Below are 12,373 nucleotides of genomic sequence, written 5' to 3' on the forward strand. Positions count from 1 at the left end.
ACAGACTCAAGGTCTTGGACAGATAAAGTGAGTTATCCTGAATTCTGACTTTTCGGTTCCCCAGGACCCCAATGGACTATACCATGTACAGGATTTGACATACCATCAAACAGGACCATGGGCTTAACCATCTTTAAACAACAATGGCAAAAGAAAAAAAATGCCATGAATGACTAGACAGATGTTATGATCAGACATCCAATCAGGATATCTAACAATGGATGGAACTTTCCTTCCCTCACTTTTGGATTTACTTACTTTGACCTCCATAGGGTGTTCCACCATAAAAACAGGCCACTGCCAGCTTTTTTGTGATGTCACTGAAGTCTCTGCTCACTTGACTCGCCAACTCCCTTGTAGGTGCAAGAACCAGTACCTGAAATGGGAAAATATAACTGAATAAAAATAACTGAAATCCAAAGTATCAGGCAGGATTTGTTTCACAACCAAATTTGGAACTAAGCAGAAGGTTCAAATGAATTCAGTATTTTCAAAACATCTATTATGCACTTTATAATATACTGTGTATGTTTGAGAGGATCATAAATTTAATATTCTTCCTGATAAATCTACTCAGAAGAAAAGCTTGTGATCTTACCAATCAGAAGAGAAGTTACATGCCTAAATATGCTCCAGGAGGTTGGATGGAGCAAGTTGGGAGTAAATGGCTAAAGTTTCATGCAGCTGTTAGTCCTTAAGGAACAACAATATCAGGAAAAGAACAACATGAGCAAGAAGACTGACAACAGCTAATGTCTGAACTCTTACAATGTCTCAGGATCTACTAAATTCTTCTACATGTATCTTTTGAGGTAGGTGTATGAATACCTTACTAAACCACAAAGCACAAAGCACAAAGTTTATACCTTTTTTTTCAGAAAGCTATTCAAAAAAACAGAAAGCAAACTCAATGCTGTCGATTCTGACTCACGGAGACTCCTTGGGTATCAGATCTGTGCTACACAGGGTTGTCAGTGGCTGGTTTTTTTTTTCAGAAGGAGATCGCCTAGGCCTTTCTTCTGACATGCCCTCTGGGTGGAAAACTTCTTTCAGTTAGCAGCTGAGCACAATGGCCATTTGCACCACCCAGAGACTCTCCAAGAAGGCACAAGTTATCTAATCAACTTGGTGTGTTTCAGAAGTGGCAGAGCCTGGATTCAAACGCAGGGAGTTGGGCTCTAACATCCATGATCTTAATCTCATTACCCTACTGAATCTGGATTAGAATAGTCAGGCAAGTGAACCAGGGCCCATACCGTGTGAGGCTTTGAATCCTAAAGAAGTCTGAGTTTGATTCAGCAAAACATATTGGAAATCACTATAGATCTCTGAGTAGGAAACAGCATGAAACAAACTTGCTTTAACAACAATGTAGGTGCTAGAGACATGGAAGTAAACAAATAAATTAATGAAGGGGGAGCATGGACACTAGAAGGCCACATGAGCAAGTGAGATCAGGCCAGAAAGACAGGTGAAAAAGCACATAGCCACTCCACATACAGAGTCTAGAATCAAACCCAGGCCTCTCTGATGCCAAAGACTATGCTCATTCCACCACAGTTATTCAGTGAGGTTAGGTTTGTCAAATGTCAGACTTTCTAGAAACGAGCCTAAAAAGCACCATCTTGATAAGGGGGGTTAGCCTCCTCCCTTGTGAGTGCCCCTCCTTGTAGTCATGCTGTTGTTTGTTGTTGTTAGGTGTTGTTGAAGTCGTCTTTGACTCACAGCGGCCCCATGCACAGCAGAATAAACCACCACCTGGTCCTGGGCCAGCTCCACAATCCCTGCTATACTCGAGCCACTGCCACAGCCATCGTGTCAATCCATCCGTTGATGGCCTTCCCCTCTTTCGTCGACCTTCCACCTTACCAAGCATGACATCCTTTTCCAGGGAATGGTCCCTTCTGATAACATGACCAAAGTAGGTGTGACGAAGTCTGGCCATTCTCACTTCCAAGAAGCATTCCAGCTGCACTTCCTCCAGGACAGATTTGTTAGTTCTTTAGCAGTCCATGGTACTTTCAGCATTTTTCACCAGCGCTACAACTCAAAAGCATCAATTCTTCTTCAGTCTTCCTTATTCATTGTCTAGCTCTCACATGCATATGAGGTGATTGAAAATATCACGGCTTGTTGTCAGGCCCACCTTAGTCCTCAAGGAGACATCTTTGCTGTTCAGCACTTCAAAGAGGTCCTCTGCAGCCGACTTGCCCAATGCTACCTGTCATCTGATGTCCTGACTGTTGCTTCCATTGGTTTTAATTGTAGAACCAAGCAATGTGAAGTCTGACAACTTCAATCTTTTCTCCATTTATTGTGATGTAAGGGAAAGAAAAACTGGGGCAACAGACTGAGCGGCAGGGATCCAGGTAAGGGGAAGGACACAGGCCCTACTCCCAAGAGTCAGAAAACGGGGACGAAAGACCAAGCGGCAGGACCCAGGTAAGGGGAGGGCAGAGAGGTTTCCAACAGCTAAGGGAGACAAACTTGCCTGTCAGTTTGTCGTACTGTGGTGGCTTGTGTGTTGCTACAAGACTTGAGGCTATGCCACCAGTGTTTCAAATGCTAGCAGGGTTATACATGGTGTACAGATTTCAATACAGCTTACAGACTGAGACAGACTAGGAAGAAGGAACAGGCCATCTAATTCTCAAAGAACTGGCTGGGGAAAACCTTATGAATAGCAGAGAAACACTGTCTAGTCATGCTGCTCTACTAAAAATGCTTCCTCCAAAATGGTCAGAAACACATGCCCAAACCTGTGAACCCCAGGGACATCTAACAAAGTTTGAAGGGAACATGATAAGAGTTAATAATACAGGTGATCACAATCAAGGGACAGATTATAATACTGAAATACAGGATTTACAGTCAGTAGTTAAAAGCAAATTGTCCATGTGCAGTAGAGAGAATGGGTGGCTTTAAAAAGATTAAGAAAAAAAGGGCATGTAAGCAACACCAAAGAGATGTTTTTTGACGCAGACTCGGAGCCCTTGAGATCTGTGTTTTAGTTACCTGAGGGGGGCGGCCTCTCTTCCTGTCTTGGAGTTCTCCCTGAAGTTTCTCAATCAAAGGGATGGCAAAGGAGAATGTCTTTCCAGTTCCTGTCCGTGCCTGTGCAATTAAATCCTTCCCACTATAGACATGGTGAAATGTCTTCGCTTGTATGGGAAACAGGAAATTCACCCCACGGGCTGTGAACAAATTAACCTCGTTATCCAACAATGCAATTCTTAAAATACCAAACTGAGGAAATAAAAGTCCCCCTATTTCTGATCCTGCAGAATTAAGGAATTTTACTTTCTGGGCAATGTTTTGAGCTGTACAAAGTCAGGTTCAAATATATTCTGGTAGTAAAGAATCGGCTCACTGAGAAATATCAACAAACTCTGAGGAACCAAATTATGGTAAATAATTGTTCTTTTTAAGAGATGATGTCACTGACTGTTGCTGTTGTTGTTGTGTGCTGTCGAGTCAGACCCGACTCCTAGTGACCCTTCCTTGGGTTTCGGAGGTAGTATCACTACGGAAGTAGATTGCCCCATCTTCCTTCTAAGATGTCACTGGCTATGAAATCTTATTCATGTTACTATGGAAATCAGGTGCTTTACAGTCCTAACTGTGCTGCATCCAACAATTTAGAAAACACCTACAGTTGAGCACCTGTTACTGACTAGCTAGTGCACAGGCAGACAGTGAAAGTTCTCAGGCTGGCACCATTAACCTAAAGATACCACAAGAAGAGGAAGAGGATAAAAAAGAAACTCTAACGTAGGGTTGAATTTCACCAGGACTGTCAGTCATTACACTTCTGAATATACTCAGTGTACCGCATCACTACTACAGTCCTGTACAGAATATGTAGGTCTATCTCTCATGGCTACATAAGAATATACCCTGGTTCACTGCAATAATAGTGAAATGCTTCAAAATGATGTTTCATGTATAAACACAGTATTTCCAAGAATATTACCTTTAAGGAGTTTAATAGTCACTTCAGATATGGGAAAATTAGAGAAAGCGCCTTCTTTTTGTTCCACTGGTATTTCCTATTAAGTAAAGGGCCATAGTATTAGAAACAAGAAATTAATCACTTTGCCCATGAAAGTTAATAAAAAGAAGCCTTCTGAGAAAGAGATGAAGAAACTTATTCTAAAACATCTCTTCTAGACACAAATTAATTTAAAACCAACCAAAAAGACACAAAATCTTGTCAGGCAAAATGAACTTTGAAAAGGAAATATATAATAATCATCTATAAAACCTTAACAAAAGAAAAAATCAGTAGCAAATATATACTGTCCTTATACCATGTATAGCTGGCAAAGGCAGATTCAATCTCAACTAAGAGCTAGTCCACAGCTACTGCAAATGAACAGGCTGTCAACACATACTGCTGGACAGGTCTCTAGCCCCCCTTTCACACCAACATCCCTCAGAGATAACTACAGGAAATAAAGAACACATATTTATAAACAAAGATGGTCACCGTGGCCCCATTTGATAGTGAAAAACCCGAACGCTCAACAGGGAAATCATTAAATTTCTAAACATTCATTTGATGGCTTACCTAACCATTAAAAACTTAAAAAACAACCTAAAGCCCTTTGCCATTAAGTTGATTTCAACTCATAGCAACCCTATTGGACAGAGTAGAACTGCCCCACAGGGTTTCCAAGGCGATCAGTCTTTATAGAAGCAGACTGCCTCTTCTCTTTCTTGTGGAGTGGCTGGTGAGTTCGAACCACTGGGCTTTTGGTTAGCAGCTGAGTGCTTGCTTAATCACTGCACTACCAGAGATCCTCAATTGTACATATAAAAAGCACTATATAAGAAAACACAAAAATTTAATACACGTTACCTCTGTACCTTGAAAGTGCTTACGTTTATTAAATGAATGAATGCTGAAATCACAGAGAACTTTTTTGGGAGAGAGGTGGGGTGGGGATTTATACATTTTTCAAATTCTCTAGATCACCTATTTGTTGAAACCAGGAAAAAAATTTTATGATCTTGATCTTCTGATTTATAGCAAATAGAAAATTACTTCTTAGAACAGAAAATTGCTTATTAGGAGTTTTCTTTGATGACTCAAATTTCTGGAAGGTAACAGAATTAGTGGAACAAAAATATTTCTGCAAACACTTTTCCAGGGGTTCCACTTAAAACCCAAGGGAAGCTAGGTCCCATCTGCACAACTCTCTCTCTCCTGTTGATTTACTGACTTGCCAATTAGCACATTACTTAAAGAAGACTTTCCCTAAGCTTAAACAGATCTGCTCATTTACAAAGAAGGCATTCTGATACATTGCAATTTTAAAAAACAAGATGAACTTTCACCCTGCAGTTCAAAAGACCTCCAAGAAACACTGACACACAAATTTCCTACCACTTAAGAAACTGAATGAGTAGGAATTACCTACTTATTTATCTGAAACAAGAAAGAAAAAGATACTCTTATCTATTAAAATATAACTTTACCTGTTCTAACTCACTATTCATTTCCTCACTTGTAGCTTCATTGGAGTTAGAGGCAGATCCAGAATGAGGGAGCCCATTCTTCAGTTTGGGCTTTTTCTCTCCCATTTCTCCATTCATTTCCTTTTCTTTCTTCATCTTCTTGGGCTTAGGAGCACTCACTTCGTCTTCAGAAGGCTCCTCACTTTTTATTGCTCCTTTGATTTTAGGAGAAACAACTTGATTTTCAACAAGTTCCTTTTTCTTCTTCAGGTTTTTGATTTTAGGAGAAGCAATGGCATCGTGGGACTGCTCCTCTTTCTTTTTTACCTTTTTAGATTTAGGAGAATTCATTTCAACTTCAGAAGGCTCTGCTTTCTTTTTCACTTTTTTAACTTTGGGAGAAATAGTATCCTCTTTTTCTTCTGCTGACTCCTCAGTCTTATTAGATTTGGGCTTCTCTTTTTTAGCTTTCTAGAAAATTAATAAAAACAATATGAACACTGAATGAAGCATCCATACATTTGTATAATACATCAATTCTAGATTGCTCCCAAGATTACTTATAATTATGAAGAACAAAGGGTTTTTCTTTTGGGGGGGGCATTTCAGCATTTGTACTTCCACCTTACAATAAGGCAAAATCAAACTTAGTATGTTTTTTTTTTTTTTTTACTATATGTCAATAGTTTCATTAGCTTGGAAAATCAAGAGTGCCTTTTAGTAACTACTCAATTTATGTTGGTCAAACAAGTTATCTATAAATCAAATGTCCGTAAAAGATTTGAGATGCTGCAACAGGCTCTCAACGAAATATTACTACAGAACGTGATCAAGGACAGTTCAAATTTAACACTGAGAGAATAACAGGGTCATAATATGCCTACAGATGGATCATGTTGAGCAGATTTCTTTCTACCTGCTCGAATTTCTCTATAGGTAAAACAGATTTAATGTCTGCCTTGCCTATCTATTTCAAATGCAAATGAACTTATATAAAGATACTTTATGAACCAAAAAGCTGTAAAACCCCACAACCTATCACCCCATGCATAAAAATGATGTACCTAAATGAAAGTAAAACAAACACAAGTTACAAATGAAGAGGTGAAAGCCTAAAACCAAACCAGACAGACGGCTACGGCTCCTAACTGAAATCTGGCCCTACCCAACCTTTCCCATTGCTGAAAACTTACTATAGGTGTTGCAGCCTCCACTGACATTTTTCTGGCAGAGCCCCAGCCCTCCAAGTATGTAGACTATTATACTGAGCTGAAAGTTTCCTCCCTGAAACTCCAGGTATGGGTGCTGGGTCTGGCCCCTGCTCTAGAATCACAGATTAGGGGTAATCTCTCTCCCACGTGACAGTCTTTAGGATATGGGGGAGGGGGAAACCTGGTCTCTCAAGACTTCCTTTCTCCAGTCCTTTCATCGTTTAGTCCCACCAAGAGTTGCTTTCCCATCTTCATGAGTCTCTTTTGGAACTCACTGTAACGGAGTCTGGTCATGTCTCCAATTTGAGCATCCCACAACTGAACACACTGACTGATGCTGAGTAAGCAAACCAGCAGCACTACTACCTGCCCACCTGTGGGGAGAAGTGTGTGTTCCCTAGGCATCCCACAATGCCAAATGCTGCTACTGTAAAAGCTCCCCATCAAAACTACCAGAAACAGCCGGAAAAAGGTGATCTCAGTCATGCACAAAGCAAGTTTAGGGACAATGTGTGCTCCCACTGACCTTGTCTCAGAACAGAGACTCAGTCAAAAACCAGTGTGTAGGAGTCAACATCAAAAAGGGAGACAGCTGTCGCCACTAGTCTATATAAAAACATAGTGTAATTAGCACCACGGCACATCTCTTCACATTTCCACGGAAAATCTGGTGAATAAATATTAGGAGAAATGAAATTACTTTTTCTCTTTAAAGATGCTGCCTCTTAGGAAACAAACTTTACTTCCCTTGCTAAACCAAAAGACAAGTCACATGCCGTCAGCATTTGCCAGTTCTCCAAAAATCCCTCCGCACGTGTGTGGATAGGTTTAAGGTCTAGGTTGTCAGTTCCTAAGCCGTCCTGTTGGCGCAGTGGTTAGAGGTCGGCTGTAAACCTTAATGTCGGTAGTTCAAACCCACTAGTCACTCCGCGGGAGAAATATGTGGCAATCTGCTTCCCTAAAGGTTACAGCCTGGCCAATTCTATGGGGGCAGTTCTACTCTGGCCTAATAGGGTGGAATGAGTAGGAAAAGTCTGACGGCAGTCTATTTGGCTTCGGTTCGTCAGTCTCTACTTCTTTAATTTACAATTAACCTCCCAGCCGGCTCACAACCAGAATTATGTCGGCGCCAACAATGCGGGACCTGACCGTGAACATCCAAGCCAGCGCACCAGATGCGGGCTCCCACACTCCCGGAACCACGTGGGACACCCAGACCTTTCTTCAGCTCCGAGCCGCCTAGGCCTAGCTGCCAGAGCTCCCGAGGACAGAAGGAAGCGAAACGCTGAGAGTTCTGTATGCGGCGGCTACTGCTCGGTCCGGCGGCAACACGCCGGCAGCCTCCGGGAGAATATCTCCCTTCCGGGTGCCCTTGTCAAGACCGACGCCCCGACTCCGGACGCGCCAGGTCCCCATTGCCCGCCACGCGTTCCTAGCTCGGCCACCCAGCTCGTACCCCAGGGCCCTACTGTTCTCAGAGCCCCGGCCCTTTGCCCTGGATCCCTTGGCCCTCCGTGGCACCTTCTCATTTTGCTTTCGCGATATCTCCAATTTTCCCATGGTCGTGTCTGATTCCAAGGCGGTGTCACTTAGGAGTTTTCCCGGCATCACTCAGCACAACCTCCGTAACCCAACCGGACTCTTCAACCGCGTGGTAAGGAAGAGATAGAGATGCCTCTTTAGTGCACCCAGCGTCCGTCACTTCCTGCAGCAAAGCATTTCCGGCGGAAAAGGACCGCACATAGGGACTGAGGCCCACGCGGTAGGTTCGTTTCACTAGCGGCTGACACTACCCAGCCTTAGTGAATTGACCATATACTGCGCCTGGACTAGAGGCACCTACAGAAGAGTAGAACTGGAAAAGACCGCAAAGGTTAGCTTTGTATTTTTCGTTCAAACACCGGCCCGGTGTCGCTAACTCTAGCCTGATAAATGAGGACTTTTCAGTGCTCTTCAGTATTTTATACCAGGATCTCTCAAATTTGTAGCGCCTTTTCACGTACAAATGAGCGACAGATCATCTTAAGGAAACTTTGACTCTGAAAGGTGACGCCACAACTCAGGAGCCTGGGTAAGCGCCAGAATTCATTCAGGCTTCCTTAACAAACATCCCCCGAGCATTCCCTGTGTGTCAAGTATGAGAAGAGTTAGGATTCAGACGCACAAGGCTTGTCTTCCAGCAGCTTCGTAGACTAGTGGAAGTGATGGACAAGTGTTCATTGTCCTGAAGGTACAAATGAGAGGTACAAGAGGTAAGCCAGCTTTGGGGACAGTGAAAAGGGCACCCAAACCACAATTACAAAATAACAGGGTTTCCAGTCTTGCATGATTTGAACAGTATACTAATTCAAGTAGTTGTGACCCACTGAGTGAATTATGATGGTATTGAAGAACTAGTGATCCAGAGAATAGGGAGACAATTCATCACAGTGGTTAAGAAAATGGATTGGAATCAAACCTGACTGAAACCTACCTTTGGCACTATTTGAGATTTTTGACACCTTACTTAATCTGAACCTGAGTTTCTCATGCATGAAACAAAGAACACAAAGCCACCCTGATCTGTTGAGAAAATTAAACAGGATAATGCGTTGGCAGTGCACATGAAGCACAATAAATAGGGAACTATTAAAACTCACAGATGTCTCACAAGTGTTTGGAAAAACAATTCAAAATATTTTATGGCACAAATAAAGGAAAACACTGAAGAGAGTTTTATTTCTATATTAAAATGTTTTTACTACACATTTTTAAATCTGACAATTTTAAGGGAAATTTTCATGTTTCACAAACTTGTTTGATGTTTCAGTCTCCACCTTTTTGAGAGAGAAATTTATGTAAATATCTAACAATGCTTTAACTTAGGCACTGATATTCTTGAGCCAGAAGCCTTGATTTATCCGTCTTTTGTGTTCTCAGCATTTCAGATAATGCCTGGCACGCAGCAGGTTTGCTAAGTGTTTGTTGAGCACTAATAATGGCAATTAGAAGGGGGAGGGGGCGTCAAAATAAATTTTAGATACATGATGCTCAGGAAGGAAAGCACTTCAGTCGTCTTTGTATTGGGTTTGAGAGGAGCAAGGTTGAATGCAGTCAACCAACTGACCAACAAAATTCTCAACATCTGAGGTTTCAGCACTGCTAATTCAGATTCTAGGATACCAAGTAAAGGCCCAGTCCCTGACTCAAGGAGCGTGCAATCTGGTTGAAAAATGATGTGCAACTGCTATAAACAGTATAAGGACATGTTTATTACCAACAGAAGTTCGATAGGAGAGTAAGCTCCAGAATATTTCCAAATGGAAAATTGTTGTCAAGGTGTATCAAATAACTGCAAACAGGCCCAAGACCAAAATTTCAAGAGGAAACATGCATAAAGTCCCTTTCTGGCTGAAAGGTAGTCAAATTACCGAATCTAGCCAGCAGTATAAAATTCGGGAAGTAGAAATGGGCCTTATATACATTTCATAGGAAATCAAACTCTAAATTATCAATTGGGCCACACCAATTTCCTTTGACCTAGATGATGTAACATATTCTCATAGGATTAGTCAGTTGCCATCAAGTCGATTCTGACTCATAGCTACCCCATGTGTGTCAGCGTAGAACTGTGTTCCATAGGGTTTTTGATGGATAATTTTTCCAAAGTAAATGGCTGGGCCTTTTTTCCCAGTGTGCCTCTGGGTAGACTCAAACCTCCAACCTTTCAGTTAGCAGCTCCCCACATTAACCAGGGACTCCTTCATAAGTATAGGGGAAGAATTTCTATTTTAAAAGATAAGTATACATATACACACACAGAATTCAAAAGTCTATACGCACACACACGAGTTCCCATCTCATTGCACTTACTACTTCATTGCCGTGTACCATGTTCCATCTATTTTACTAGATTCTGTGCTCTTCAGGGCAGAGATTGGGCCTTCCTTATTCATCTTTGGACCCAAAGCACAGTGCCTGGGACGCTGTATGCACACAACGTATTCTGACTGAATGTGCTCCTGCATCTTACTGAGAATTGAGCCCCTATTTTATTTTGGCTATAAATCTTGAGCTCAGAGTTAAGCAAGTACAGAGCCAACTGAGTTTTTCCTCTCAGGCATGAATCCTGAATCTATGGGATCCTGTTCTCCACAATGAAAACTCCCCACCTCATCCTTAGCCCGCTCCCTTTCCTAACTGAAATCTAGCTCTTCCTGGAAAGCACATCCTCTATGGAGTTTTCTTATAAATGTTTATTCCATCATTCCACATACCCCAATGTCACTGTCCTCTTCTTTGTCTCAGCCACTTCTAGACCATTACTCTTTCACTTTCATGTAGAACTCCTTGTCCTTCTGAGGATATATGATAATATCACTCTATATATACTCATCCAGGTAATTCACCAACCTCCCCACCATACACTGTTATGGCACCTGGCTTTAGTCTTTTGTTCCCCCACCTAAGCCCTGGTTTGGCTTCATCCTAGGAGACTTGACTGTCTAAGAAAACCACCTGCTTTTTCAGTTCCATGACCACAACTGAAATTAATTTAACCCCTACCAGGCCTACTACCACACCTCCAACCCATCTTCTCAGCTGCTCCAGTCTCAAAATCTCAAATTCACAGTCCTTGCTGACATTCAGTCTTCTGTCCCCTCTACCTTCTTCCTGAAATGAATCCCATCTCCATTTCAATCCCTAGGCAATTCAGACTCCATGGACCAGAACTCCAATCACTATATATATATATATATTTTTTTTTTTTTTCCAAAAAAAACCCAAAGTCCTCAACATCCTTGCCCATTATCCTTTTCTTTCTTTCACAGAGCAAAACCCTAATCCTGGATCAGTCAACTGTCTCCCTTTTGTGTTCCTACAACCAGAATATTGAGTGTTGCTATAGAAAATCACTCAATCATTATTACTGGTGCCACTACAAGTCCAGTCTCTAATCTCAACTGGACTCTCAAAGATGCCTGTGATTTATCATCTTGCCCAGTGAACTCTCATCTTGATCTACAGTTGATAGTTCAGCAGTTCTCCATTCTCCTCAGATCTCCTATCCTAATACCTCCTTCTTCATCCTCAATTGATGACCCTGCAAGAATACTATGGAAAAAACAGGAGACATGGAGCAGGTCTCACTCAGCTTTTCACCTTAACACCTGCAAATTCACCTGGTGATTATCTTACTTTCCTCCTGATATAATGTTAGAGATGTGCCTTGTGTAGTTGATCCCATCCCCCTGGGTTTTCCTAAGGGTCTTGCTCCCTCATCTGTTTCTTTTGAATGTTCACAACTGCCTCCTTTCTTACCAGCTCCTACCCATTATTTCAACATGCTCAAACATGCCTGAACTTCCCCCCACACACACACAAAATTCTCACAATCTTATGTCTTCTACCTCCAACTTTAGCTTTCTCTTCCTTATTTACAGCTACATTTCTGGAAGAGCTGTCCATGTATGTTGTCCTTACTTCATCTCCACTTCCTGCTGAACCCAATGCTAAATAAATGACTTCTTTAAATGTTGTTTGCTTAAATTTATTTTTTACTAAATCAAATGGTCATTTCAGGCTCATCTCCTGGTTCCCTCAAAAGCCTTATACTCCTGGGTTTTCTGTCCTTCTCAATGGTGAAACAGGATAGATGGGCGTCCCTTTCCTCTGTTACCCAGTAAATACTGGTATGCCTCTTGGTTCCGTCCCTAGCACTC

At 41.8% G+C, this 12,373-nt stretch overlaps 1 protein-coding gene across 1 annotated transcript in view; it reads right to left on the minus strand.

The window, feature by feature from the left end:
• The window catches only part of DDX21 (DExD-box helicase 21), a 28,097-nt gene extending 19,818 nt beyond the window's left edge, over positions 1-8,279 (minus strand). The window contains exons 1-5 of the mRNA XM_007940675.2: positions 8,193-8,279; positions 5,482-5,931; positions 3,974-4,049; positions 3,016-3,194; positions 259-376 (exon numbers count right to left, since the gene is read on the minus strand). Coding sequence (XP_007938866.1) covers positions 259-376; positions 3,016-3,194; positions 3,974-4,049; positions 5,482-5,931; positions 8,193-8,279 — 910 coding nt within the window. The remainder of the gene's footprint in view (positions 1-258; positions 377-3,015; positions 3,195-3,973; positions 4,050-5,481; positions 5,932-8,192) is intronic.
• Positions 8,280-12,373: the final 4,094 nt, after the last annotated feature.

This window comes from Orycteropus afer, unplaced genomic scaffold, assembly GCF_000298275.1.
Source record: "Orycteropus afer afer isolate SDZICR_OR568_19922 unplaced genomic scaffold, OryAfe1.0 scaffold00070, whole genome shotgun sequence".
Taxonomy (NCBI): Eukaryota; Metazoa; Chordata; class Mammalia; order Tubulidentata; family Orycteropodidae; genus Orycteropus; species Orycteropus afer.